General features: G+C 45.3%; 1 protein-coding gene and 1 long non-coding RNA gene across 6 annotated transcripts; one reads left to right on the forward strand and one right to left on the reverse strand.

The window, feature by feature from the left end:
- Positions 1 to 17,748: 17,748 nt before the first annotated feature.
- Positions 17,749 to 18,490, forward strand: LOC123075025 (uncharacterized). The gene has a single exon (XM_044497718.1). The coding sequence runs from the start codon at positions 17,860 to 17,862 to the stop codon at positions 18,301 to 18,303; it is 444 nt and encodes a 147-aa protein (XP_044353653.1). The 5' UTR covers positions 17,749 to 17,859; the 3' UTR covers positions 18,304 to 18,490.
- Positions 18,491 to 22,543: 4,053 nt separating this feature from the next.
- Positions 22,544 to 27,451, reverse strand: LOC123079853 (uncharacterized). Of its 5 annotated transcripts, none has more exons than XR_006438126.1 (7): positions 26,818 to 27,451; positions 25,701 to 26,677; positions 24,412 to 24,568; positions 23,944 to 24,045; positions 23,486 to 23,859; positions 23,075 to 23,274; positions 22,544 to 22,834 (listed from the first exon to the last, which is right to left on the reverse strand). It is a non-coding gene; the product is annotated as an uncharacterized lncRNA (long non-coding RNA). The 5 variants fall into 5 exon arrangements; XR_006438128.1 differs by having other exon boundaries at positions 23,374 to 23,859; XR_006438124.1 differs by lacking the exon at positions 23,075 to 23,274.
- Between the last annotated feature and the right edge of the window lie 445 nt (positions 27,452 to 27,896).

Genomic DNA, 27,896 nt, shown 5'->3' on the forward strand with positions numbered 1-27,896 from the left:
TGGCTGGGTCGGAACGGAGAAACTGCGTCGTCGTCGTGTTCATGGGGAGGCAACGGAATGCGTCCTGTTCATCGGGAGGCAACGGAACGCGTGGGAGCCAACCGGCTTGGACAGAACAGTCGATGGAAACGAGGCCTCGCGTACCGCATAACGGAGGAAACGGCCTGGTGTTCGACCGGCCACGGTCGAAACGGGATCCTGTTCATCAGGAGGGGTCTGGCGTACCGCAAAACTGAGGAAATGGACCTCCTACGGTCGAAACGGGGGTCCTGTTCATCGGGAGGGATGTGGTGTACCGCAAAACGGAGGAAACAAACTTGTGTTGGAGCGCTACGGTCGAAACGGCGGTCATGTTCATCGGGAGGGGTGTGGCTTACCGCAAAACGGGACTCCATAGGATACTGTTCATCTCCACCGTCGACCCCCTCCTGCCTCCACGGGCTACTGTTCATCCACCGTCAACCTCCTCCAGCCTCCACCTGCGACTGTTCATCCACGGGCTCTTGGTCAACCAGCCTCCACCGCGCGCTACTCCACCGGCTACAGTTCAACCAGCCCTCTCCACGGGCTCCTGTTCAACCACCCCTCCACGGGCTACTGTTCATCCAGCCCTCCACCGTCTACTGTTCATCTAGCCCTCTACGGGGTCCTGTTCATCCAGCCCCAACCGGCTCGATCGATCGGGGTCCTGTTCATCGAGAGGCAACACCACGGGGTCACGTTCATCCACCCCCCCCGGGAACTGTTCATCCAAACCCCCCAGCAATGCTCACTGTTCATCCAGAGGCAGCATCAATCGGCTTCAGTTAGCAGCAGTAGCGAAGGAATCGCTCGATCAGGTTCAGTTAACAGCCATTGATCGGTCGCTCGGGTTCAGTAACGTGTAGCCTGCAGTGCAATCGCTCGGGTTTAGTTATAGCCCAACGCTTCGCTCGGGTTCAGTTAGAGCCCAACGCCTCGCACACACGCGCGTACGTGTATGAGAGAAACGCGCATCGCTCGGCCCCCGACCACCGACCGTAACCGGGAACTCCCCGAAATTTTCCCCGCCCTCGCTTCTACCACGGTTTTTTCCGTCATGGACGGCCCAAAGAATGTCATGCAGCTGCGTCTCCGGCCCGCCCAGAACGAAAAGCCCATTTTCTTTCATGATTTTTTGTCATAGAAGTAGGAGCCCACCACATTTATGATGATACCGGGTTTTGTCACAATTATCGTCATAGAAGTGTCACAAGTATGACAGAAAAAAATTTGTTCGGCCCAAAATGTCACAGATGTGTCTTATTTTTGTAGTGGATACCTCTTCGATACTCGAAGTGACAAATCCTAATCTCGATCTATGCCAACCCAACAAACACCTTCGGAGATACCTGTAGAGCATATTTATAATCACCCAGTTGCGTAGTGACGTTTGATAGCACACAAGGTATTCCTCCGGTATCCGGGAGTTGCATAATCTCATAGTCAAAGGAATATGTATATGACATGAAGAAAGCTATAGCAATAAAACTGAACGATCAACATGCTAAGCTAACGGATGGGTCATGCCCATCACATCATTCTCCTAATGATGTGATCCCATTTATCAAATGACAACACATGTCTATGGTTAGGAAACTTAACCATCTTTGATTAACGAGCTAGTCTAGTAGAGGCTTACTAGGAATACGGTGTTTTGTCTTTGTATTCACACATGTATCAAGTTTCCGATTAATACAATTCTAGCATGAATAATAAACATTTATCATGATATAAGGAAATATAAATAACAACTTTATTATTGCCTCTAGGGCATATTTCCTTCAGCCCTGCCCCTCCTTATATAAGTTGAAGGGGTCGACTTACATGTAGAGTCCTAGTAGGATTAGGACTACTCTTACCACGGGCTTCTTATCACAGGCGACTCACCGCGGGCTTCTTACCGCGGGCTTCTTATCGCGGGCTCATCTTCAAGGCGGCTTATCTTCCGGGCGGCTTATCTTCAGGACTTGTCTCCGGGACTCGTCATGGCGGCTTAACATGGCTATTTAAATCCTGAGATGACTTGAGACGGCTTAAGTCCAGAGATGACTTGAGATGGCTTTAAGTCCATAGATGACTTGAGACGAATTTAAGTCCACAGATGACTTGTGATGTCTTAAGTCCATAGATGGCTTGAGATGTATGACGTCCACAGACAGGCCCGACCCATAGGCCGGGCAAACGGGGCGCCCTCCCTGGGCCCCCGGTAGGCAGGGGCCCCAGCCCAGGTACTATTTCCTCTATAGTATGTAGGAAGCCCAGATTGTCTCAAAAAAATTAAACAAATGTAGGAAGCCCAGAAAAACAACGAGAGTAAAGAGGCCCGTTCAGTTTCTATCGTTCATGTGCTCCTCGACTCTTTCCTCGTCCCCAAATCCCTGACTTGCACAACAACGCCGCCGTTCCCGTCTCCGATTCCAAGGTCGCCGCCAGCCATTAATGGAGACTAAAGGCGCAAATCCACTCCCCAATGTGCTCTCCTCCCTTTCTCAACGTTCTGCTCGTTCCCCATCAACTAGACTTTGGAGACATGGAAACGGTATGTGTTCTTTTCTTCCTTCCCATATCTCGTTCCTCCTCTATTAAATAGCTTTGCCCATCCGACGACTCCACATCTGCCTGCATAGGTCTTCTTACGCTCTTTAAACTCCAGTGGATCTAAGTGTGAGAGAGTCCTGTTGATCAGGAGATTAGGAGAACTGGAGATTGGAGAAGGGAGGACTATTCAGTTCATGGTGTTGTGTTCTCATTCATGCTGACTGCAACCTGTGGGTCTGCTGATCTGGCCACTTACATCCATATCAATCCATATCCAGGTGATTTTGCTCCCTGTACTAATCATTTTATGCCGCTTGTTCTTGTTTAGTGACATGTCCTCTAGAAATTATTTATCCAATAGTAATAGAAGGAAGAGAAAAAAGCAGATCCCTAAAAGGATCAATTGATAATTTTTCAGAATTATTATTTCTTCTAGAGATCCCCGGTAATTGGTCATAGTAAGTGTTGAAGAGCAACCAACTGATAATACTGATGTTGTTGGCGATGATATGAACGAGGGTGATAATAATTCCAGTGAGCATGAAAACGTAGATCCTTCACCAAATTCCAAATCACCAAGTGTAGATGAACAACAATCATTCATTGTTGATATTTTTATCCACGGCACTGGGACAATCTGGATGATAAGGCTAGGGATAGTTTAGTTGAGAAGGGTCCTGTAATAAATATTTTAGTTCACTTGATTGATAAATCAATTGTGCTGTCAGTTTAGAGTCCATATTAAGATCATCGGGCTATACTATATGTTGGATATTTACTTTGCTTTTGGAACAGGAAATATGTTGAGCTTTTGAATAAACGAGGGCCCCTTCTTGCCACTATATGTTGGATATTTACTTTGCTTTTGGAACAGGAAATATGTTGAGCTTTTGAATAAACAAGGGGCCCTTTTGCCATCTTGCCCCTTGGCCCCTCATATCTGTGGGCCGGCCCTGTCCACAGATGTCTTGAGATGTCTTAAGTCCACAGATGTCTTATCTTCAGAGATGACTTAACGTCAGAGATAACCCTAGAGATGACTTATCCTTATGAGTCCGGTCTAGGTCGTGGGGAATATCCTCAACAGCCGGCCTTTTTCCCAGATCAAAGGAGCGTCCCGGAGTGCCGGAGTAGCGCATCCAGTCTGTCATGTGTATTGATGCCACATGTGAAGATCTTGGATCAGAACACCATACGCGATGTCATCAGACAATACCTGCAAAGAAATTGGAGGATCTCGGCCATATAGTCTTGAGAAGTGGTTTGCTGCATAGGGGGATTAATGTAGAGTTCCAAAGCTATGGATTTGGTGGTACCTTCCTTGCAGGGTTCGTCGGAGGTGGAAGAGCCTCTGAAGATCGTGCCTCAAGAGATGGCGCTGCCAGGGAAAGGACAATGCGCGGAAGAAGGGGAGGCTACTTGTCTGTCCCTCTTTTTTTCTCTAACTTGAATTTCATCAATTTGTAACAATCAAGAACAATTCGACGATACATATAACGCTTCCGAGCAATAAGAAGATAAATCATGCATGACAAACACTTCAACATACGAGTACTTTAAATTAAGTTCATAATCCGGATTCAAAAACCTAATTCATAAATTTGCACACGAAGATAGCAGACAATGCGCTCATATCTGTGGGGAGATCGCATCCAATCGAAGTGGTGTTGTAGCGGGGGTGGTGTCTGAGGTGGGTGGAGCAGCAACAAGGTGCTAGGGAGTGGGGAGAGAGAGTGGAGGAGGAGGAGGAGGAGGAGGAGGGTGGAGTCTTGGTGGGTTATTAGGCGTGGGTCGCACCGACATGGCTGACAATCTGGACTCTCCTACTCCTCCCCTTCATTTGGGCCCGGGGTGCGGGATATCATATAGTTCACGCCGAACAACTGCAGCACACACCACATGATCCAACCAGAACCGGTGGGACATAATCTTCACGCGCCCTCTACTGATGCATGACGCACCGCGAGAGCAAGGATAGAACGATAAATACAATACTCCAACTCCAGGGAACAACCACCGCCTCGCCACCATAGAACAAACACAAACCTAACTAAAAAAAGGAACATGAGCCCTTCCGTCGGCGAGGGACCGGGTTCACGACACCTCCAAGGCCGGGCGGATTGGCGACGCCGTCGACGAGAGGCATGAATGGTTGGATCTGACGAGATCGGCTTTGGGAGAGTCGAGAGAGCCACTGCTGAATCACTTGGAGAGATTACTTAAAGAAACTCAATATATCAATTGGTTGGACAATTGGCTCCTTAAAATTAAGTCTATGGCATCATATCTGATTTTTTTCTGCTACATATATTCCCCTAAAAAATTAACATTTTTCAATTGGGCCTTTCCATTATTACTTTTGGAACCAAGCAGGAGAGCTGCATGTACCCCTCAAAAAGAAAAATGAGAGCTGCATATGATTTCTGTCACCGGGTGAGATTTTCAACAGCGCATGTACTTCATCGAGTTAGATTTCTGTCACCGGCCGCCTGACATTGCCCTTTCTTGTGAACGTACTCCTACATGCAGGGAGAGCCGTGCTAGCTCATCATGCCAGGCAAACTGTAGAGTACATGCACCTGCAACATAAAACCCGTTGCTGTTGCTACCTACTGCAACACATGGACGACAAGCTCTAGCACGAGCGTAAATGTGGGAGGAGCAGAGGGAGAGGAAATCTCCAACACGATCTACGGCATTGATGTACGTGGGCAGGGTGCACCGATCGATCTCTGCGTGCGCGCCTCGAGGGAAATTATGTGTCTTAGAACTGCACGCTGCGCGTACTACTACAGCGGCCCAGTAGCTTATAGCAGCTACACATAGCAGGCCCTGGTAGCTATGCTATGCTATGCATGCCGGAAATGTGTGTATGCACGCGCCATTTCGCAGGCAGGCATTCATCTCCAAACAGTGTGTGAAGTCACCTTTTTCCCCCCTTTCCATGGCCGGCCGGGAAAGACGACGAGGCTGTGCGCGCAGCAACCTTGGTCGACAGTCCATTGATCTCACTCTCAGCAGTCTCGGGCTGTTCACTCCGTCGCTTCCTTTCATGTGCCGAGAAAAGAATAAAATCGGGACAGCGGAAATACGCAGCGCACACACGTACTCATGGCCACATGCGCTAATCATTCCCAGATCCAGAGGAATTTGCCAGCGGATCGGCGAATCTGATCTAATGCCCCTCTGAGCTCTGACCCTAACCGTGCAGTTAATCAGGCCATGACAACAGCTAGATTAACCTATTGCGCGCGGGATTTGATAGAAGTCAAAGGAGGCAGCCAGAGCTGGCCCGTCTGGGCGAGGCAATGCGCATGCTCGGGAAGGTACACGGAAGGAGTAGTATATAGAATTGGTGCAGGATGGAATAGGATATGCGGAATAGAAGCCTCCATTTGTCAGTGCGCCTCGGCCGCCGCGCGCGGTGGAGGGTTTCCAGTCGCCGGCCGGGTGCTCGATCGGTCTCGAGCGGGCTGGCTTGGTTAATGAGCTGTCGGGGCCGCGGAGCTCGATGCCAATGGCCTGGCCGTTCAAACCGGCCGGCCGGGGAGCACGTACGGCGATGCCGCAGGCAGCGAGCATGGGGCTGAGAAAATTACTCGGCGTCGTCCTCTCTCTGTGGCCAAGACCGATCCCGCGCGGGTCCTCAGGTTTACAGACCCGATCGACTAGCCGATCCCGATGCGCTGCAGTGCCCAAACAAACAAAGCACGGAATTCAATGCCCCTGAGGCCTGGACCTTAATGGCCGTAGGGGGTTATTCAAAGCGATCCTGATTAATTAGTCCTAGGACTACGACCTCAAGAGTTGATCTGATTATTAACTGCTCCTACTGGAGTAGTACATGGGTTGTGTGAGTGGCTGTGGTTTTGAAATGCAAGTGTGTGCGGCGTCCAGGGGTAGACGGATAGATAGGGGGGAGCTCGAACCGGCCGTGCAGTCCAGCGTGATGGCATTCAATCTGTGTCTATCTGCTGCTGTGCGTGTGGACTGGAGTGGCGCGCTGAATGGCTACGATGTTTTTTGTAGGCGTAGCTTGTTTCCATGCATAGGCAGGTCAGCTACTAAGCTGACTAAGCCATTAATTAAGGCTAGGTCGAGTTAATAGTCTTAATGGTGTTCTGATAGATGGGCTAGTATCTTCGTCTGGATTTATTAGGCCTCCTTGTGTTTTTGGACTATAATTAGAGCATGATTAATAATAGCCAACCTAATACCCGGCATGTATAATAGTAAATTTTTAATGTGTACAACTTTATTAATAGTTTTTTTAGGTGACTTTATTAATAGTTGGCCCAGCTTGCAATCTCATAAAGTGTCTTGGGCTTGCGTTGCAGCCGGCTACTAACGAAGAGCCCGCTTCTCTCCTCTCTTCCCTTCTTTCTCCTCCAACTAAGTAAAAATATAATATTTAGTCCTTATAGCCTGCTTATGCCACCTTATTGTACTTGCTCTTATGCTTCGTTTGTACACTAATATAAGACCTTTTAGATCACTAGTGTTGTATGTGTACTTGACTGTGTAGTAACTCGTCCTCGGATGGGTCTAAACTATTTTTTATCGAATATTAATATTTGTTGTTTATGCTTATGATATGTCATCGGTTTTTATTCTTTGAGATGATATGTCATCAATCTTGTGAAGAATGGGGAGCGGCTTCGGCTCGCCTCACGCGAGACTGAACAATCACTTGTCAGAAGGACCGCTTTAGTGGGCCAGCCCAGTTGGGATCTATTGCTTTGCTTCATTTGATTCTCTCGTTGGCTGGTTTTTCCTCATTCTTTTCTCTTTTTGTTTATATTTCAAAGTATTTTAAATACATATTTTTTTTAAATAATTTATCTGACTTTACAAATTTGTTCACCTAATTTAAAAGAGTAAACATTTGTGTAATTTTTTTTCGTGGAACTTTTAGAAAATGTTCATACCTTTCAATATTTTCGTGACATCTAAAAGGATTCATGCCTTTGAAAAAGATGTTCATGTTGTTTTCAAAAACTATTATTAAAATACAAGTATGTTTGCGTAATTTTTGGAAAATATATTGGAGCATTCATAATTTTTTTAGTGACATCTTTAAAAAAGGTTCACGTGTTTAAATAAAATGCTCGTACAGCTTTTAAAAATACTTAAAATATTTTTTTGCGTAGTTTTAAAAAATATATTTCGTACCATTCTAGAATGAATAAATTAAATTTTCGCATAATTTTTAGAAAAAATATTTTTACCATTCTCAAAAATGTAAATGAAAGAGTTTTATGACATTTTTTAAGACCTTAAGCATTGGAACAGTGGGGGTATGTTCTTGACCTTTTCAAAAAATGTTCATATAATGGAAAAAATGTTCACGTGATATAAAATGTGTTTCATAACATCTAATAAATTGTTCAGCACGTATTTCTAAAGGTTTAAATTCATTTAAAAAATTCATTATGTATTTGACAACTATTCAATGCATATAAAATATATGTAATGCTTGTACACGGAAAATGTACAGCGTGTATTGAAAAAAGTGGCATGTATTTATTTTCTTCTTCCAAAGAAATCAAATGAGGAAACATGGAAAAACACACATAAATGGTTCTGAAATCGGTCCACACTAGTCTAAAGAACATAAAAAATACCTTCTTAATGGGCTGGCCCTCTAAAATGACCACTCAGCCAGTGTGCTCGAGGCGAGTCTTTTTGAGATTTACCACTAACTCGAACTCGTTTTAGGAATCCTATATGCCGCCTGTTGCTGCAAAGTGTCTGCTTTCGCAGAGGAGATCCGAGCTACCGACCGATGTATGGTCCAGCCCATTTTAGCTGTTACGTGCTCCCGATATTAGGAACCTGCTCTTGCCCGGGTTTCGAAGGTTCCCGAGCCATTGTTTTATTTTTCTAATGATTTCTTTACTGGCTTTTCTAGTTATTTGTTACTGTTTTCTTTGGGTTTTTTTGCTTTCATTTTTTAAGCATTATTTTCATTTTTAATGTTCATAAAAACACTGATCTTCAAATTTTGTTCGCCAATTCAGAACTGTTATTATTTTCAATAATTTTCTGAGAACTTCAAAAAATAATCATGTGTTTTAAAAAATGTTCTTGTTTTTTAAATTTGTTCAAAGAAATTAGAAGCATCTACGTTTTCAAAAAATATATACCTTTTTCGAATTTTTTTGGAATTTCAAAAAATATTCAATAGTTAAAAAATGTTCCTGTTTCATAATGAAATGTTCATGGTTTCAAAAAAATAATTCAAATTTTAAAAATTTGTTCATAAATTCAAAAGAAGTTCATGTTTTCAAAAAAAATCGTTCGGACTTTTTCAAAACGAATGTTTGCTACAGTGGTGCCATAGGGGAAACCGGGATGCTACATGAAACCCCGGGTCACTACAGTAGCAAAACCGGTCGCTACTGTCTATTTTTCTATGAAAACCTCTCGCTACTGAAAAAATAACCGAGTCACTACAGGAATATTTGCTCTACGAGTGGGCCGGCCAAGGCAAGCGCCTATACACAATTGCTTGGCAATCTGCTGCAACAAGCGCCGCATAGGGAGAGCAACTAGTTAACGAGCGCTCCTTCGGGAGCCTCACAACGATCAGCGTCATTTGATACGCTTTCAGTCATTCGCCATGTGTCGCGCTTTGGACGCTCCCTCCGGATTTTATTTTTTTTATTTTTCCGCACGCGTTTTTGGTTTTTTAAATTCTTTTTTTTCTGCTGCGAGAGTCACGGTTTTCCTTCCGCGAGAGGCACGGTTGTGCTTTAGCGAGAGTCACAGCCATGCCTTTCGGAAACGAAAAAAACGTGTTTTCTGTTTTTTTTGCTAGAGTCACGATTTTGCTTCGCGAGAGGCACGGTTGTGCTTTCGCGAGAGTCACGGGCGTGCCTCTCAGAAAGGGAAAAAATACGCGTTTTTTGTTTTTTTTTTCTTTCGCGAGATTCACAGTTTTGCTTCCGCGAGAGGCACGGTTGTGCTTTCGCGAGAGTCACTACCGTGCCTCTCGAAAACGAAAAAAAACGCATTTTTTTTCTTCCATGAGAGTCACGGTTTTACTTCCATGAGAGGCACGGTTGTGGTTTCGCGAAAGGCACGGCGTGCCTCTTTTGGAAAGGGAAAAAAATCCGTGCTCCCAGTCGATTTTTTGTCCGGTTTTTTTCGTGAAAAAAAAGTTCGTCAAAAACCTGTCAACATGGTATCTAGTTTTGAAGATCTCGACGCGAGGAATCCAACGATGAAAACGGTCGGAGATTTGGACACATGGTTTTAAGAGATAAAACATTTTGAATAAAAGGATCGATAAAAAAAGGGAAAACTCCCAGTTGCGACAAGTGGCGCGTTGCATGTGCGCCACTTGTCGTGACCTGGGAAGGTAGAGTGTTCTTTGCAACGAGTATTCCTTAATTAATGATTTCGCCTTATAGGGGCTGCTCTCGTTTTCCCCTAAAAAAACTCCACTTCATTTTTCATCCCCAATTCGTTACTGGTAGGTGTGTCCATACATTTTGAGAAACAGCGCATTAGCAGCGCGCCGCTCACCTGATTAGCAGAGCACTGAGTAAAATGGGCTACAATTGGTGCTGCAAATTAACATATACTCCAAAATTCATTAAAAAATCTTGATAATAATAATTGAAATATCTATGTGTTATAAAAATCACACACATATATAAAAGGAACGCAATATCCGGCAGACGCTAGATCGGGAGTCACCCCCCAACGAACAATTCGTTAGCCGGGCAGGGATGAGCGAGCGAAGCTTTCTCATTTGCTGCACCGGTGTTTCTATGCGACGCCCAAGCTATTTATGGAGCGCATAGGGAAAAAATCGGCTAGGCCCACATAGTTCATTTTTTCGGAAAAAATGCCATCAACAAAAAAAATGAAAATATTTTCTGATACAAAAAAGGCATGTAAAACATAATTTACAAAATGCAGACAAAAAAATGCCATCATAGTCTACCAAAAAAAATACTCCCCTCAATAACTTAATATAAGTTACAGAGGGATATCTACATGGCAAAATGGCCACAGTAAAAATAATAAACCAACAAAAAAATGGTCCAAAATGCAGACAAAAGAAGATCATACATTGCAAATTTGCATATAATTAAAAAGGCAAAACAATTTGCCATGCTTTATATTTTCATTTTCAAACACACATATAAATCGCACACTGGAAGTTTCCATGTTCAAAATAATAAATAAAAATTACCATGCACTTAATAATATAATTACTATGTGCAAAAGTTGATTTTCCCCAAATTTGTCATGAAAATATTTGATAAAAATTTCCAAAACTTGCAATGGAAGCATTACAAAAAAAACATCTAAAATGCCATGTCTGGAAGACAAAAATGTTATCAATTTATCATCGGATCATGAGAATTTGTTTTTAAAAAATTGCTATGTGTTGAAAACAAACTAGACATGTGAAACGTTACAAATAAAACGTTTTAAATTTGCCATGTGACAAGTTCAAATCTGCCATGCAGCTTTTTTTCTGCATATTTTTGCCACCTAGAAAAATGAAAAATGGAAAGGGCGAGCTGAGTTTCGGACCCAGGTCTCTTGGGTTGAGGCTTTACACACTAATGTGGCCCTGTTTTTTTTTTTAGGATTAACATCTGCCGCTTTATTAATTAAACAGAGAAAACAGGAATCTCGTCCGAAATGACCCCCAAAAGACAATCCGGGGGAGCACCAAACCACACATTACAGAGTTCATCACTTAAGCTTAACTTAGCTAACTTATCCGCGGCAGAGTTTGCACTACGCCGTACCCACGAGACATGCACTTCCAGGAACAACTCCATCCTCATCTTGATCTCCTCCACAAGTGGGCCGCTTGATGATAGATTCTTCTCCGGCGTCTTGAGCATCTTGGCATGGTTGGCACAATCCGTCTCCAGAACCAGCTTCGTTGCGCCCAGATCTCCCGCCGCCTGAAGTGCTCGCAAACATGCATAGATTTCAGCAGTCTCCGGATCTGAAACTCCATCATAGAAGTGACAGACTGCAGCTCTAAAGGCTCCTGCTGAGTCCCTGAAGACAGCTCCAGTGCCACATTTTGCCCCCTGCTTGTAAATAGCGCCATCAAAGTTGACCCTCAGCCATCCCTCATCCGGCGGCCTCCATTTCTCTTTGATCACCGGCTTGCTCAGTTTGACCTTCTCTCCATGGAAAGACCTCCATTCCGCCACATATGCCAGCACCGAGCTTAATATTTCATGTGCATCTGTCATCTTTTACCCCTCCCTTGTTTCGTTACGAGCTAGCCAAAGCCCATATGTTGCATGAACCATGATCTCCTTCTCATCCTCATTAGCATCAGCAAACCAACCCAAGGAATTGATATGAACCGGTGGGATCGCCACCGGAATCCCCTTTTCCGAGCGAAGTTTCTTCCAAAATAACACCGAATGTGGACAGAGCCAAAATCTGTGAAGAGTTGTCTCCTCTCTATCACACACCGAACAGAAGATGCCTGGCTTGATTCGCCTCCTATGCAGCTCCGAGCCCACTGCCAAACCGTTTCGAATGAGTCTCCAGACATGGATTTTGGCTTTGCTCGGGGCACTAGTCTCCCACAACCCGAGCCAGCCTTTGTGCTGCGCCACCGACGAGGACGTTCCTGGCTGTCCAGTTTTCGCCCTATTCATGGCCACCTTGACATGATATGCTGAGCGGACGGTAAACTGCCCGTTCTTTGTGTGATTCCACGCCAAATAATCATCCATATCCGGACCTCCAATCACAATTTGCTTTATATATTTTGCATCATCCACTGAAAACATGCGATCAATTCTGTCCGTGTCCCACGCACGACCAGATTGTGTCATTAAGTCGCTAACCTTGGTGACTCCATGCACATAGTCCGCACCCAGTGGTGTTAGACTACCTTGCCGCGGTATCCATGGGTCATGATGGATGTTCACGCTCGCACCATTGCCAATCCGCCATACAACTCCTTGCCTCAATAGTTCTCTCCCATGAATGATGCTATTAAAAGTATAAGAGCCACCCGAGGGGCAAGTTGCATTCATAATTGATCCGTCCGGGAAATACCTTGCCTTGAGAACCCTTGCATACAAAGAATCCGGATGCTGAACAATTCGCCATGCCTGCTTGGCCAATAACGCCTGGTTGAAGGCTTCTGGATCCCTAAAGCCCATTCCACCATCTCGTTTTGCCACACACATTTTTTCCCATGCAATCCAATGGACCTTCCGTTCACCGTTTATTGCACCCCACCAGAATTTCGACGAGATAGAAGTCAGGTTCCGGCACATCTTGTTTGTAAGGTGAAAACAACTCATAGTGAACGTCGGTGTGGCTTGTAAGACAGATTTAACTTGTGTTTCTCTCGCAGCTTTAGATAGTCCTTGGCCCTTCAGACCAGTACCCTTACCCTTTGCAGCCTCTGTCACATATTTGAAAGTCCCCTACTTGGAGCGCCCAACAACCGTGGGAAGCCCCAAATATCTCTCCGGCAGGGCCTCGGTCTGCGTCACCCAGGGTTTGCTTGAATGCCACCTTGTCCTCATCCGAACAGCCCTTTCCGAAGAACATGGATGATTTCTGCAAATTTACCTTCTGTCCCGAGGCCTCCTCATACCTGGAGAGAATATCTCTGAGTGCTCGAAGGCTGTCCGTAGTTCCTTGTAAGAACATAATGTTGTCGTCAGCAAACAACAAGTGTGTCACTTGGGGGCCAGTGCACCCAAAAGAGACACCTTTTATCCTCTCCTCCTCCTGCGCCTTTCTCAATAGTGCTGAAAAACCCTCGACGCAAAATAGGAAGAGGTATGGAGACAAGGGGTCGCCTTGCCTTAGACCTCTGGATGGCAGAAACGGCAATGACATACCCCCATTTAACTTTACTGTGAAGTTTGCAGTAGTCACACATCTCATAATCATGGAAATCCACCCCTGGTTAAAGCCAAACCTTGCCATCATCTGCTCTAGGAAAATCCATTCCACTTTGTTATAGGCCTTCATCATATCCAGTTTGACTGCACATAATGGTTTTTTTTGCTTCCTGGTCCTGATGGCATGTACACATTCATATGCAACGAGAACGTTATCCACGATAAGCCTCCCTGGTACAAAGGCACTTTGCTCCTCTGATATTAGCACTGGCAATATCACCTTCAACCTGTTGGCAAGGACCTTAGAAGCAATTTTATAAAGCACGTTGCACAAACTTATCGGTCTAAACTGGGAAAGCAACTCCGGTGAGTTTACTTTCGGGATCATAACAATGACAGTCGCATTAAACGCGTCCGGCGCCACCGCACCACCAAGAAAGTCCCTCACAGTCATACACACATCAGCCTTGACTAACGACGAGTGTCGTTGGTAGAATAGTGCTGGCAGCCCATCGGGGCCCGGTGCCTTAGTAGGGCCCATCTGAAACAATGCCGTTTCTACTTCCTCATCTGAGATTGGTGCACACAACTTGATGTTCATCTCTTCTGCAACCAGCGGCACAATATTCTCTAGCAGCCCATTAGCACCCGCCGAGCCTTCCGATGCAAACAACTTAGCATAGAAACTGGCTGCCATGGCTCTCATCTCTTCATCCACTGTACACCGTGAGCCATCCTCTCTAATCAGCGCTTTCACAGTGTTTTTCCGCTTATGGTGTGTTGCACGACCCTGATTTTTTTTGTCTCTCATCTCTTCATCCACTTTACACCGTGAGCCATCCTCTCTAATCAGTGCTTTCACAGTGTTTTTCCGCTTATGGTGTGTTGCACGACCCTGATTTTTTTTTGTGTTTTGATCCCCAGCTGCGAGCTAATCAATTCGCGACCTTTGCCTATACAACAACTCCTCACGAGCAAAAATCTCTCTAAGTTGTTCCTCAATCTCCCGCACTTCATGTGTAGCACCAGAAACTAGAGCCCGGTGCTTGGCGTCCTCCAGCTGCGCCTTTAAGTGCTTGATCTGGCGTCTTATGGAGCCAAACACGACCCTGGCCCATTCTTGCATGCTTCCTGTAAGCTTCCCCGATCTGCTGCACGTTGCCGCAATGCCATGCTCTCCCGCCCAAGCTTCTTCCCACGCCTCAGCAACCATCCCATCGTACGCTTCATGCCGTGTCCACGCTTCCTCATAACGAGAAGGCCGTGCCCCCCTGACCACGCAGCGGAGCAGTCTCCATAGCGCGGATCAGAAGGGCTACATGGTCTGACTCCTTCGTCACAATATGCTCAACTGAAGTCTCCGGGAACATAGCTAAAAAATCTTCATTACACGTCCCCCTGTCAAGTCTGACCTGCACATTCCTGTCGCCATCTTGCTTATTATCCCATGTATAGGGGTACCCGGAGAATCCAAGGTCCACCAAGCCGCAGTCCGCTAGGCAGTCCCTAAAGTCCTCCGTCTATGAAAAAGGTCGCAAGTTGCCCCCTCTCTGGTCAGATTGGAACATTGCTTCATTGAAGTCACCTGCACACAGCCAAGGCAAATTATCTTGGCCTCTAAGATATCTTATTGCGTCCCACGACTTCTTTCGAAGCTCAGTGCGTGGCTCCTCATAGAAACCAGTGAATCTGCAGGTCTTGCCATCCAACACAATCTCTGCGTCAATGAAATACTGGCACCAAGGCCTCACCGTAACCTGCAGATGATCTCTCCACCACAAAGCTAGCCCACCACTTCTTCCCACATAGCCCACCGCTACCCCGTTTCTGAAACCGAGCCTCCACATTAATTTCTCCATTGCCCGTGCTGATTTTTTTGTCTCACTCAGAAACACCACCGCTGGGTTGTAGGACCGAATCAGGTCCTGCAGTTCGCCCACTTTCGAGTCCAACTCCAGTCCTCGACAGTTCCAGGCCAAGAGATTCATTGGGACCGGCGGCCCTGCCTTGCAGGGTCCGCCGATGTGTCATGCTGCTCTGAGATACGGTCAAACACGGAAGACGTTTTCTGCGTTGTGTCGCGAATGAAAGTATCATTACCAACTTGCCTTTCAGTATCCCCCTTTACCACCCAATGCTGCTTCGGCCTTCTCTTCCTCTCCCCTTTCTCATCATGTCTCGGGCTCCTTGATGCCCGGTGTTCATCATACTCAGGCCTCGGCTTCCTCACATAGTAGCCACTCTTGCGCTCCCTTTCTCTGGCATGGCTTGAGCTGCCCCCTCCCAAGTGCTCTCTGGACGCATAATCTTTGTACTGCGACCGCAGCTCAGCTTGCCTATTCATTTGTCGCTGCCTCAGTTCATTGCGCATATTCTGCTCTCTCTTCTGCTCCAAATCAACCCGAAGGTCGTTTCCCCTCGACACAGCCGGCCCGTGCCGCTGTTTGTTCGGGCTAGACACATCTCCATGATCTCCATGCTCTTCCCCGCCAGTGCGAGAATCAGCAGGCCTATCAAAATCCCTGGTAAGGTTGCGCTTAGTTGGAATATCACGTACGGTTCCTATCTTCCTCCTGCTCATATCCCCCTCACTTGATCTGACACTCCCATAGCTGTTTGCACTACTGAATGCCCCTCTGAAGGATCCTCCTTTCATCGAGCCCGATCTGCCCGGCGAGGCCCGAAGCCATTCGCCCCACTGTTGTTCAGAATCCATCGGGGGAACACACCCTCCCTCTTTATGTACCAGCCGTCCGCACTCGAAGCAGAAGTGCGGAATCTTTTCGTAAGTGAAGTCAAACCAAGTTTGTTCTAAATCATCCTCAGATTTTTTAAGATAGAAGCCCCTTACCAGCGGCTCAAACACCGGCAGCTTTGCTCTGAAACGCAAGTTCGAGCCCTTCGCAAAACCATCCTTCTCAATGTCCACACGTACCACTCCACCCAGCCAATTCCCAAGCGCTTCCCCGAACTCCTTCGAGCGCTTATTTAGTGGCAAGTCTGCAACCCTAGCCCAGACCTCCACAGTATCAAACGTCATCTCAGATGGCCTAGTTACACCATCATAATCCTTAAGCACCATGATATTGAAGTCAAACTGCCAGGGCCCGTTGTTTAACGCGTGTTTCCAGTCCCCTTCACTTCCGAAATTCACCACAAACATGTTCCTTCCAATGATCTTGAACTTTGCTTCCTTGTGGAGACCCAGGCCCGTGGCATCGCCTTCTCCAAAGCACGATGATTCATCAGTCTTGGCGTAAACGCTTTCCCTATCGCGGACCACTTCGCCGGCCTGGATAGTTCTCGTTCAGATTCCTTGAAGACAAAGCCTGCAGCCTCCTTCCCCGTCAGCACAAGTCCCCCTAGTCGCGCGGTTAGACCCGCCGCCTCTTCCACCACTTTGCCATCTACCGGTGACTGCGATGAGTTCCTGCTCTGTGTGCCTAGTGGCGTCTTCTTCGCTGAACTCGTCGTCGTCTTATGTGTGGCAGATCGCGGCGTTGTCGCGCCCATGGGGCCGTCGTCGTGTTTGTTGCCGTCTGCGCCGTTGTCGCCGCCTTTGAAGCGCTCGCCGAGCTCTGCGGCGCCGTCGCCCCGTTCCTCATCCTATCCGCCATGGCTCGTCCGCAGCAGAGTTAGATGCACGCCGATCCACACGTTCGGGGACGCCGTCGCCCCTTCACGTACCACCGGAAAACCTCACCACCACCGCAGGAAAAACCCTAACCCTAGCTCTCGAGGGAACGATCGCCTTGCGGTCGCCTCAATCGCCTCTCCGTGTTTTTCATCTACGTGGTTGTTGTGGCATGTCTAAAGTGGCCCTGTTAAGTTACGATAGCGTTCGCGCTGCTTTTGTGTTGCGCCAAGATGCATGCACGTGATCCGACGGCAAGGAGGACGTTCCTTGGAACTTGCTACAAATAAGACGTTCGGCCAATATCATTTCTGCATTTCCTTTTTCACTTTTTAAAAAAATGTTCACATATTTAGGTGCTCAGAATGAGTCGTACTGAGACTCGCCAGGGTGCATGCCTCTGCTTGACGGCAACGACCTTCTCGAGGGAGAATCAGGCCAGCGGGGCTCAACAGCAGCAAACAACAACAACGCAAGCATCAGCTGCTCCCCTCCACAGAATTATCTGAAAACACTGAAAACCCCGCGCCAAGAAATATCGCAAGTATGGAATGGTCGCCGCACGCCGGAAGACACCGCGTGGTGAATTGCCATTGACCAGTGACCACAACCCGAGTCTCCGGGGACGGAGAGACGAACCCGCCGTTTTCACTGTCACTGGCAGCCCGGGAGCAGAAAGACCGGCAACTACTTGGTCCCTGACAGACACATCTCGAGTGCAGACATTTTACTCAGAAGGAGCAGTGCACATTCTTGCACAGCTCGCTCTTCGACTTATCTCTGCCGAGGGAGGAGGCAGAAATCATGGACGACGCCGGCCTGGTGCTCGCCGCCGCGTTGACAGGCGCAATCTTCGTCGTGTTGCTCGTCCTGCTCGTCGTCGTCCTTGTCCGGAGGCGGTGGCTCGACCGCGAGGGCGTGGCGTCCGGCCGCGGCTTCGTCCTGTTCGGCGTCTGTTGCCAGGACGGCACCCAGGGCCGGTTCGTCCGGACGACGTCCCTGGCCAGGAGCCGGCAGCGGGCGGCCCGCGGCGGCGAGGAGGCGGATGACGAGCCGGGCGAGGGCGAGCTCGAGAGGTGGAAGAAGATGTTCGGTGGGCCCACCAGGTGCCTGTCCACGATAGAGGAGGCCACGGAGAAGGGCACGTCGACGGTGGCAACGCCGGCCTTCTGCTCGCCGGCAGCGTCGCCCGACCGAAGAGACGCCAGGGCTGTGCAGACGGCGTCTGCCGGTGTGCTCAAAAGTTGAGGCTTGCTTACCTTGCTCTTGTAATTCGCGATGTGCAGTAGTACTACACAATTTGTTGGAAATAACTAGCGAGGCATATGCACCACACTGGTAATAAGTCGAGCGATCATGATAGCTTGTTATTTTGCCATATGCAGGGGGTAGTAATTTTTTTTTTCAAATTAATTGAAGTTCTAATTTATCCTACATCAAACTTCTTCTTCTTAAAGGAAAACAGTAGGAATTTCTTTCTGCTACATGTATTTAGAAAGTCTATTTTTGCGAAAGAAAAGGATTGCATTAATCAAGGAAGATCATTACGATCCTGTTGGCAGAGGTTGTCAATTTTATCGGGTCTATTTCGCAGCCATACAGCGGTGCGAGGCACAGAGTTTCTTTTCTGTTTTAAGAGGCGCACACCCCCCGCGCGGAGCTGGGCCGGCCCATACACTAGGTTCCTTTTCTGTTTTAAGAGGCGCAAAAAAGAGCAAGCAGCAGGTTTCGAACCTGCGACGCACTAGCCACCGCCAAACCCTAGTTTTAGGCGTTTTGGCAAACGGGCGCATACCCTCCCTGCGCGATGGGCCGGCCCATTTATACCTATTTTTTCTGTTTCAAACTGCAAAAACCTGCGCGCGTGGAAACTCGAACTCGCGACCTTGCGACCTCCCTCCTACTAGCTAAGCTGCGATAGCCAACTACGCAAGTACTTTGCTGAAATTTGCAACATCCTTTTTATTGTTTAATTGCATCTTCCTTTTCTTTTTCTTTCCCCTTTTTCCTTTTCTTGTTCCTTTCTTTTTCTTAAATGCATGATTTGAAAGAAAACTCCAGTGAACATTTTCCCAATTCTTGAAAATTTTCCTCAAAACTGATGAAGTTTTCGAATTCGTGAACTTTTTTTGAAAATCCGTGAACCTTTTTCAAAGAAGTGAACTTTTTTATCGAAATTTGCTGAACTTTTTTCAAACCCATGAACTTTTTTTCAAAATTCCGTGAACTCTTTTCAAACTTGTGAACTTTTCTTATCAAAATTGATGAACTATTTTAAATCTGTGAACTTTTTTTAAAAATCCGGTGAACTTTTTTTTATCAAAATCAATGAACTTTTTTCAAAGTGATGAACTTATTTTAAAAATCGATGAAGTTTTTTCAAATTCGTGAATTCTTTTTCATATTTCGATTTTTTTCAAATAAATTATACTGGGACTGAACCACGGGTCTCGTAGTGTGTGTTTTCGTGTTGATAACATCAAAGGCAGTCAGGCGCGGTGGTTGTTGCGTCTAGTGCTTCAGCGTTCGCATCATGGATCAAATCCCATTACTCGCAAAATATATGAGCTCTTTTTTGTCCGATTTTTTTTAGTGAGCTATGCCGGGCCGGCCCATTACCGCTTGCCTTCGGGCGCCAGGTGGCCTAAGCGGCGCTGAGGGCGCCGACGAGGAGCTCTCCTAGCCACCATAGCCAACTAGACCAACCAACCAATGTGGTTTTAAACAACCTTTTTTTTCCTTTGATCTTCTTTCTTTTTTCTTTTCCTTTTTCAATTTTTCTAATTCAACGAAAAGAGTTCATCGAATTGGATGAATGTTTTTTCAAATTTGGTGAACTTTTTCAAATTCGATGCAATTTTTCCAAATCCGACAACTTTTGTAAAAATCGGTAAACTTTTTACAAATTCAGTGAATATTTTTAAAGTTCTCGAACTTTTTTAAAAACTGATCAACATTTTTCAAAATCGGTGAACTTTTTCAAATTTGATGCATTTTTTCCAAATCCGACCACTTTTGTAAAAATCGGTGAACTTTTTTAAAATTCGTTGAACTTTTTTCAAATCAGATGAACCTTTTTTAAAGTTTGCAAACTTTTTTTGAAAACTGGTGAACTTTTTTCAAAATCTGATGAACTTTTTTTAAAGTTTGCGAACTTTTTCTTAAAACTGGTGAACTTGTTTCAAAATCGATGAACTTTTTTCAAACGGACGAACGTTTTTTTAGTCGGTGAACTATTTTTGAAGTTTGTGAACTTTCTTTGAAAGAACATTTTAAATTCATGATTTTTTTACGGATTTTTTTCTTTTTTTCTTTTCTTAAAGGTCAAAGGTGTACCGGTCCATAGCGATCGAAGTCTTTTTTTTAGGCAAACAGCGATCGAAGTGAACGAGGCCAGGTGCACTGCGATCGTGCGGGACGAGCGTACATGGCGACCTGGGCCGGCCCAGTTCACGGGGGCATGGGCGCCTGTAACTGAAGCGAGTGCTGAAGACGCGGTCTAGCCCCTGCTTGCCCCTTGTCTCCGCCCCTGAGAGGAGGTGTTTAGAGAAATAAATCAGACTTTCCTCAAGCACCGGTGCTTATTTGTACAGAATAGATACTCGTCTATCATGTACAAATAGAAACCGGTGCTTCAGGAAAACCCGGTTTATTTTCCTAAGCACATCTCTAGGCACCTAGCATTGTATAAGGCCTTAGTAGTATGTGCTAGCATCATTATTTGATACTAGTATAATGCCCGTGCATTGCCACGGGCCAAAATAATTATATATAGAGATAGTATCATCCAAATAAACTGTAATTCATCGTGTGGATGTTGCATACGACTTATAGTTGTATTGCTATAAATTTCAGTCCTTCTAATACATATTTTCTGGTCCCATATATAAACACACTCCATGAGTTCAGCGTGTATAAAAAAGACGGTGACATAAAATTCTGCAATTAACAAAAATGCACTTCGCTTGAAGTGTATGTATCTCGATGAGTTTTTTTTTACTCTCTCAACATATTAGGGAAATGAAGATGTTCTCCCCCACGCAGCCAACAACCCCCCACCCACCCACCCACCGTGGTGTCGGCATAGATGCAGATGTCCTCCTTCGGCTTGGATTGTTTCAACCAGCTCACGTCCCTCCCGCGCTAGTGTATGGGGAGGCGCGGGAGCAATGCGTCATGTAAAGTTTGATGTACTCGGTGGAGGGCCGTCTAGAGGATGAGGTGCTGACCGTGACACGAGAGGTGGGCATCTCTAAGCCGGCCAAGATGCGGTGCGTTGTCGGTGTGCCTCATGTGCTCGCCGGCACCAGTGGCGTGCTTGGCTCCCACATTGGCTTTAGGAAGACTCTTGTTCAGTTGCTCCCTCTAGTTTAGGTACTTGGACTGACTCGGGCATTCGGAATCAAATGGTGATAGTGTGGGGCCTATGTTTGATCAGATGGTGGATGTTGCCATATTTCTCGAGGAATCCACCAAGAAGGTTGCGACCTCATCGTCCTAGTACATCTCCTATTCACAGGCGAGTTTGTTCCCTTTACAAACCAATTCTTTCTCACAGGTAGTGGCAGATCAGTGATTGTTTTCTGTTTAGTTCTTTGCCTTGTTGGTGAAGGAAGTGAAAACAATATGATCATACAGGGAAAAATCTTCTTCAATGTGGATGTTCTAGAAGATTTTGATATACATATTGGTCAATACATGTATATACAAGTACAGAACCCACTCCATCTTCAGCTATAATATAATGTAACTGCAGTTCGACACTTCTGTTAGAGATGTATGATATGACTACTGCACCTTTGTGGTTTGCACACTTTTTTTGTTGTTTAATTTGCAAGACCTATGTCGAATTCCTCAAGAATTTAGCTTAGTCTGTTTGCCAATATGATCTATATAGTCAGCTGCATGTGCCTTGCCAATGTTCGTGTAGTTATACTTGTCATGTGATTAATTTATGCAGTTATTACCTGATACCATTTTTTACTCTTGATCGACTTATCCAATTCACTGATCAATTGGTTAGATAGAGAGATGGTTATTTTGCCCATTAATTGCTTAAATAAAGACTAAACCCATAAGTTCACCCTTGAAGTTGAAGTTATAGTTGAATGCCGTGTGTTGCCACATATTTTTTTAGAAATAAATTCATTGATCAAATATCATAGTAATTCACAACGTATATGTGGCATACAGTTTTTGACTATATACTGAGAATATGATATGATAAGTATCGTCTAGGAGCCCATGCTCACTGTCTTCGCTGGTCTAATGTCCATCATCACTTCTCTGCTCTGATGTCCATAGACGACGATGGAGGTCTTGTATCCATGCTCTAGGTTCTGACCACATGAGCATAACGGTGAACTCTCATTTATGTTGCCCCCTTCGACATTCTCCCTCGTGCTCTCTTGCCCTACCATGTCTAGCACCGCCTGCCCGCTCACCAACATATCTAACAATTCCTCAAAAGTTCAAGGATGACACGGAATTTAAAACATGGTGATAACAAATTTAGCCCACGGATTGGAAGGAAGAAATGATTTCCCCCCATGACATGCTGTCCAACCTAGCTCAGAAATGTGGAGAATAGGTCCAAGATGTCCCAGTGCAGTTTGCTATTGAGAATTGAGATCCTTTCCTTCAACAATCCAAATCAGTCTCTATAAGAATAATTAGAGAAATGCTACTGATGACCCATCTACACAATTGGAAGTGTTCTTTCCTGCTCCTAAACCATGAACCTGAGAGTTATAATTTGCTTCGTGTTCATTCCTTGGTCCTGCATGGAACCAAACATTACTCATAATCAGCTCAAAAAAATTACCCACAATGCTTTTTTACGCAACTAAAAGAAACATTCAAAGAAAAGTCCGAACAACTTCACTTTAATGAAACAAATTCAGTCAAAAATTTGTTCTCGCTGGCGATCACATCAATATAAAATAGAAAGTATCTTTCAATTTTTAAGTTGTAAGGTGCAGCATCCTTTGTCGTCTACTTTGATGCCCAATCTGCATACCTTCTTGAAGAAAACTGAATAAATTGTCTAGTCCACACCCTATATCAGCTTCATCGCGCATAGTTGAATAATGCAGTAGAACAGTTGTACTAATGCCAAAAAAATGCAGGGTTCAATTGTCAGAAGTCTCCCTAATGACATGTTATTTATTGTTGTCGTTGCACACACTGAATCTTGTTATTCCACCTGCAGCTAGATGCCTAGATGAACAAATACATATCAGATTTGATTATAGAAGGGATTAATAAGAGGACATCACTAAAATGTGAAAAAATGAAGGTAATATTAGCGTATTTTACCAGAAAATATCATTGTGCAAATTAGCAAACACCTTCCGTGCATAGTAGCTAGAGAGGTGAAAATAATTGAACTGTAACATCATGACATATTGGAGATAAGAACTCAGTTAACCTTTTATGTGGCATCAGCTTCGCATCAGATCAATTCCATGGATAAAAATCAACTTGTTCGTAACGTGGTACTACCCTCTTAGGCTCTCATGCTCTTTCTCTTGCAGATGCACGTGATCCCAAATTCAGAGGACGACAGTAAAGGCTTGATCATATACCGTGGCTGCCGTTCTGATCTGAGTGCGGCAACTACAGTCATCGTGGTGATTCTGCCTTCAAGCATAGCCACGGCGGCCGTAACCAGCGGAGGCGGTTCCAGCACCGTCGCACAGGAGTCAAGATTACCTAGCATGCATGTCACACGCATGGCCCACGGACGCTATGTAGCTACCCGCACCGAAATCACAGGAAACCCAACATAACATGACACACACCCTGCAAGAACCGAGGAATCTAGTGAAGAATCGGCAAATATTAATATATTATAACCCAAGAAGAAACATAACATTTCGAGCTAACCTGAGATATCAAAGGCCCCGGAGGTCGATGGGACGACGCGGTCGTGTCCGTCTCCTCGTCGTGGCCAACCTGATTCAGCAGATGAATACAGACCGGCGTTGGCTGCACCAATAAAAGTTTGTATAAACAGGATAATCATAGATCTAATACAACATCAAGGTTCAGGTTTCACGATTGCATTCAGTACATGAATTCTAGATGTGTTATGACTTATGACTAGTGTGTCATTGTACAGTCGAAATTACTCGAATGAAATATAAGAAATCAATTGGTCTTTCACAAACACGATTTTGAGTCAACATTATGTCCACTTTTACAACAGATGGCAAGTCATATCCTAGTTTAAATTGAAGGGTTTCATTAGAACTGAGAGCTTCTTCTAGGATACTTCAGAAGATTTTTCTACTTTTATTTGCATCCAGATAATCGAAAGGTATGGTGACAAGACAACATATTAATTTGGCATACCTTTGGAGAGCAGCTATTGACCTTTCCCTTGAATGCAGAGAATTGCTTAATCTGAAGACCAAAGCGAAGCGGGCTGCTAGAATAACACCTGCCCAAAAATTGGGTGCCCAAAGAGAATCCAGGTACACATTGAGGAATGGCATATCCAACGCATCCGCTGCAAGAAGAAGAGTTCAAGATACATATACATATACATATACATATACATATATATATATATATATATATATATATATATATATATATATATATATATTTCAGATTCCAGACTGATCTTGCTGTATTTATTTTTTACGGAAGCTAGTAAATTTGCTTGTTAGCCAATAAAGAAAGACAGAAGCAAACATGCCTGGTTCCTCTTAAAATAAGCTAAGAAGGAGAAACATGAACCTTAGGTTAGTGTTCAGGCTTAGGTATCGTACATTGGCAACTAACAAAATATGATGTTCCCTTTGGTTGGATACATTTTCTTCCTGCCTAGATTGAGTCAAAATTAGATGATGCATACATTCAGAGTAAAGTACATGTACACATCCAGTGGCACAGGCAAATAAAATAAAGAGCCACATCTCCAAATCATAGCCTGAATGCCTGATACAATCAAGATCTTCATCGGTCTTCTTCTCAGGCTACATGTAAATCTTCTCTAGTAGTCCTATGAGCATAAACAACTGCTCGAATCTACAAAATTGAGGAGCAATTCGGTAAAGAGACAACTATAATACTATAAGTCAATAAGCGTCCAAGGCAAGTTGTGTGATCTCCAAGCCTTCAGAAATGTAATTGTGTTCTACGTGTACAGAAATAATTCTCTCGTGAGGTTGTACCATATAACATAAATTTTCAGTCACTTGGTTCAGTTACGCAGAGATGGTGTTCTCATTTCCGGTTTCTAGTGGAGACAGAAGAAACAACTTTCTTAGGTTCTCCAAGTAGTATGATTGGTACCAGGCTCTTGTAGGTTCAGCGATGGATGGTTGAAAAAATGCAAACAACACACTCAAGTGATTGTTAGAAAAAACAAGCAACCCAAATAGAAGTTCCCTCGGTTAGCAATATATAGTGTACCGCTTAAAAAGAAACTTCGATCATTAACTGAATTTTGTCTATGCTTCAGTTTTAGAAGACTAATTGGTGTTAGGCATTTGAGAAGCTTACCCCAACTGATGCACGGGATTTACAACTATAAGAAGAGATGGTAATACAAATATTCATTCTACTCTAATGCAGAAAAGAACAATAAAATTGGAACATAAGAAGAAAGATAAAATGAGCACCTACTGACTCACCTGTATGCTATGGATCTTCCGCCTCACAGACTCTGTTGACCTTCTTAGTGCACGGCAACGACGCTGCTTCTTCTGCTGCATCCGGTCTTGGGCTCCATGACCTCATAAACCACTGATTACTCCATCACTGGCTTCCCTGCTAGCCTTTAAAACCAACATCTTCCACATTGCGCCAAAGAGGAGCAGAAAACACAGACTGGAAAATTACATATGTATATAGCAGAGGCAAACATATATTCTGCATATATTTTCGAACTCGAGTTTGGGCTCTCAGGGGTATTCTTCCTTCATCCCGACCCACCAGGCTCTCAGTTGCTCTTTTGCAAGTAAATACTACATGTTTCGATACAACATTCGGTTTAACCTATTTGGGTTACATATCAACAATATAAGGCAAGACTAAAATGGGAAGCATATTTTAGTACACTGGGAAAGAGTAATATATGAGGAAGTATGGCAAATCATCTACATTCCGAGGTAAACAATGAACTATATCCACAACTTCCTGATTGTTCAAGTGCTCCCATAGTTCATCTGATGCAAATATAACAAACTGATATTCTGCACAGTCTATGTTCTTCAATGGGTGGTTCGGGACAAAGAATTGGATTATGGAAGGGCCTTGGAATATGGAACCAGGCCAGAAGGGGCTCATGGTTAAATTCCGAACTTTTTAGGTAGGTGTGGCCAATCATTCTGGAAACCTGAATACAAAGAAAAAAACAGAGCACGAGTAGTTATTATGTGAGATATGTGAGAAGACATCGATCTTGGGACTTTGTACAAATGGTATGCTCTTGGCATCGTTAATCCATGAAATGGGGCGCAAATTGAAGCCTTTATCAAATAAACTCCTGGCCCAGGTTTACGCAAACTCCTGGCCCGGTCTTGTGGCGCCTTGGACCTCCTGACCCTGAGGCAAGCGAGGTCTGAGTTGGTCCTCCAGCCGTCATACACAAAAGCTATGCGGAAATCACCTATACACATGTGGTCCGACACATGAATGAATCTCCGTGAATGAGACGAGAAGGTTAACCCTAAAATCAAATTCTTGGCCCAAAAAATCAATTTGACAAATCCAGCGATGGTAGCAGAGGGGGAGGGCTGGGCATCTTACTCGTGGACGTTGGTCTCAATGACCTGGCAGACGAAGAGGGAGATCATGGAGGTCTTGCCGGCCCGTGACTGGGCCTGGGCGATGACGCCGTGGACGGTGATGATTGGGATGACGGCGCGCTGCTGGATGGATACGCCCTTGACGACGGCTGGATCTGGAGGGGAGGTGACGGCGCACTGCTGGATGGATATGCCCTCGACGACGGCCGGATCTAGAGGGGAGGTGACGGCGCGTGCAGAGGCCACGCCCGTCGTGGTGCTGGTGGAGACTGCCGGGCAGCGGTGTCATAGGATTGGCGGCGCATGGAGAGATGCAACCAGCAAGGGCGTCCATGGCGTGGGGTGGTGCTACATCTCGTGGAGGAGACGGAGTCAGGGAGAGATGCGGTGAATAGGAGGGGTTGGCCTCGAGGAGAGATGACCCGACGCGTTCGGTCGGGAGCCTGGCAGCGTGAGCTGCTCCCTCCAGCATCGCCGCCGTTTGGAGAGGGGGCGTGGCCGCAGCCGACGCATTCATCGGTCATGGCGAGGCAGACGAGCCCGACGACGGGATTTGATTCGGTGGGCGGCTGCGTCCTAGGGAGGGAGACGAGAGCGGGTTAGGGATAGGGCAGATGGGTCACTCGGAGTTTCTTTTTGTGCGCGTGCGTGGGAAAGGATGATGTAAAAAAACCAAGGTGAAAGAGCGTGGTGGAAGAGGAGGACGAAAAAAAACCGGATGAAAATGGTGGGACGAAAATAAATCCGGAACGGAGACTACCAACTGATACATTAGAGGTAGAGATCCAACACCTGAAAGGAATTAGGAGACGCACACACCTTGTAGCGCCGTCTTCTCCCGATCATCTTTTTGTAGCGTTGGTTTTGCCTGTTCCGCTAATCAAATATATCATATATATGCTTCTTGATCAGACAAATCTCAATACATGAATACACAACACTTTTACACGTTTGAACGAATATTTGGACAATTTTAACATTTTGAATATCAAATATTTGAAAATTGTATGCTAGGAAGACTCAATAGTCGGGCCTACTTGCGTTATGCATTTTGAGGGCACAACGACACCTGTAGAGTAG

The sequence above is a fragment of the Triticum aestivum genome, chromosome 3D (assembly GCF_018294505.1).
Source record: "Triticum aestivum cultivar Chinese Spring chromosome 3D, IWGSC CS RefSeq v2.1, whole genome shotgun sequence".
Taxonomy (NCBI): domain Eukaryota; kingdom Viridiplantae; phylum Streptophyta; class Magnoliopsida; order Poales; family Poaceae; genus Triticum; species Triticum aestivum.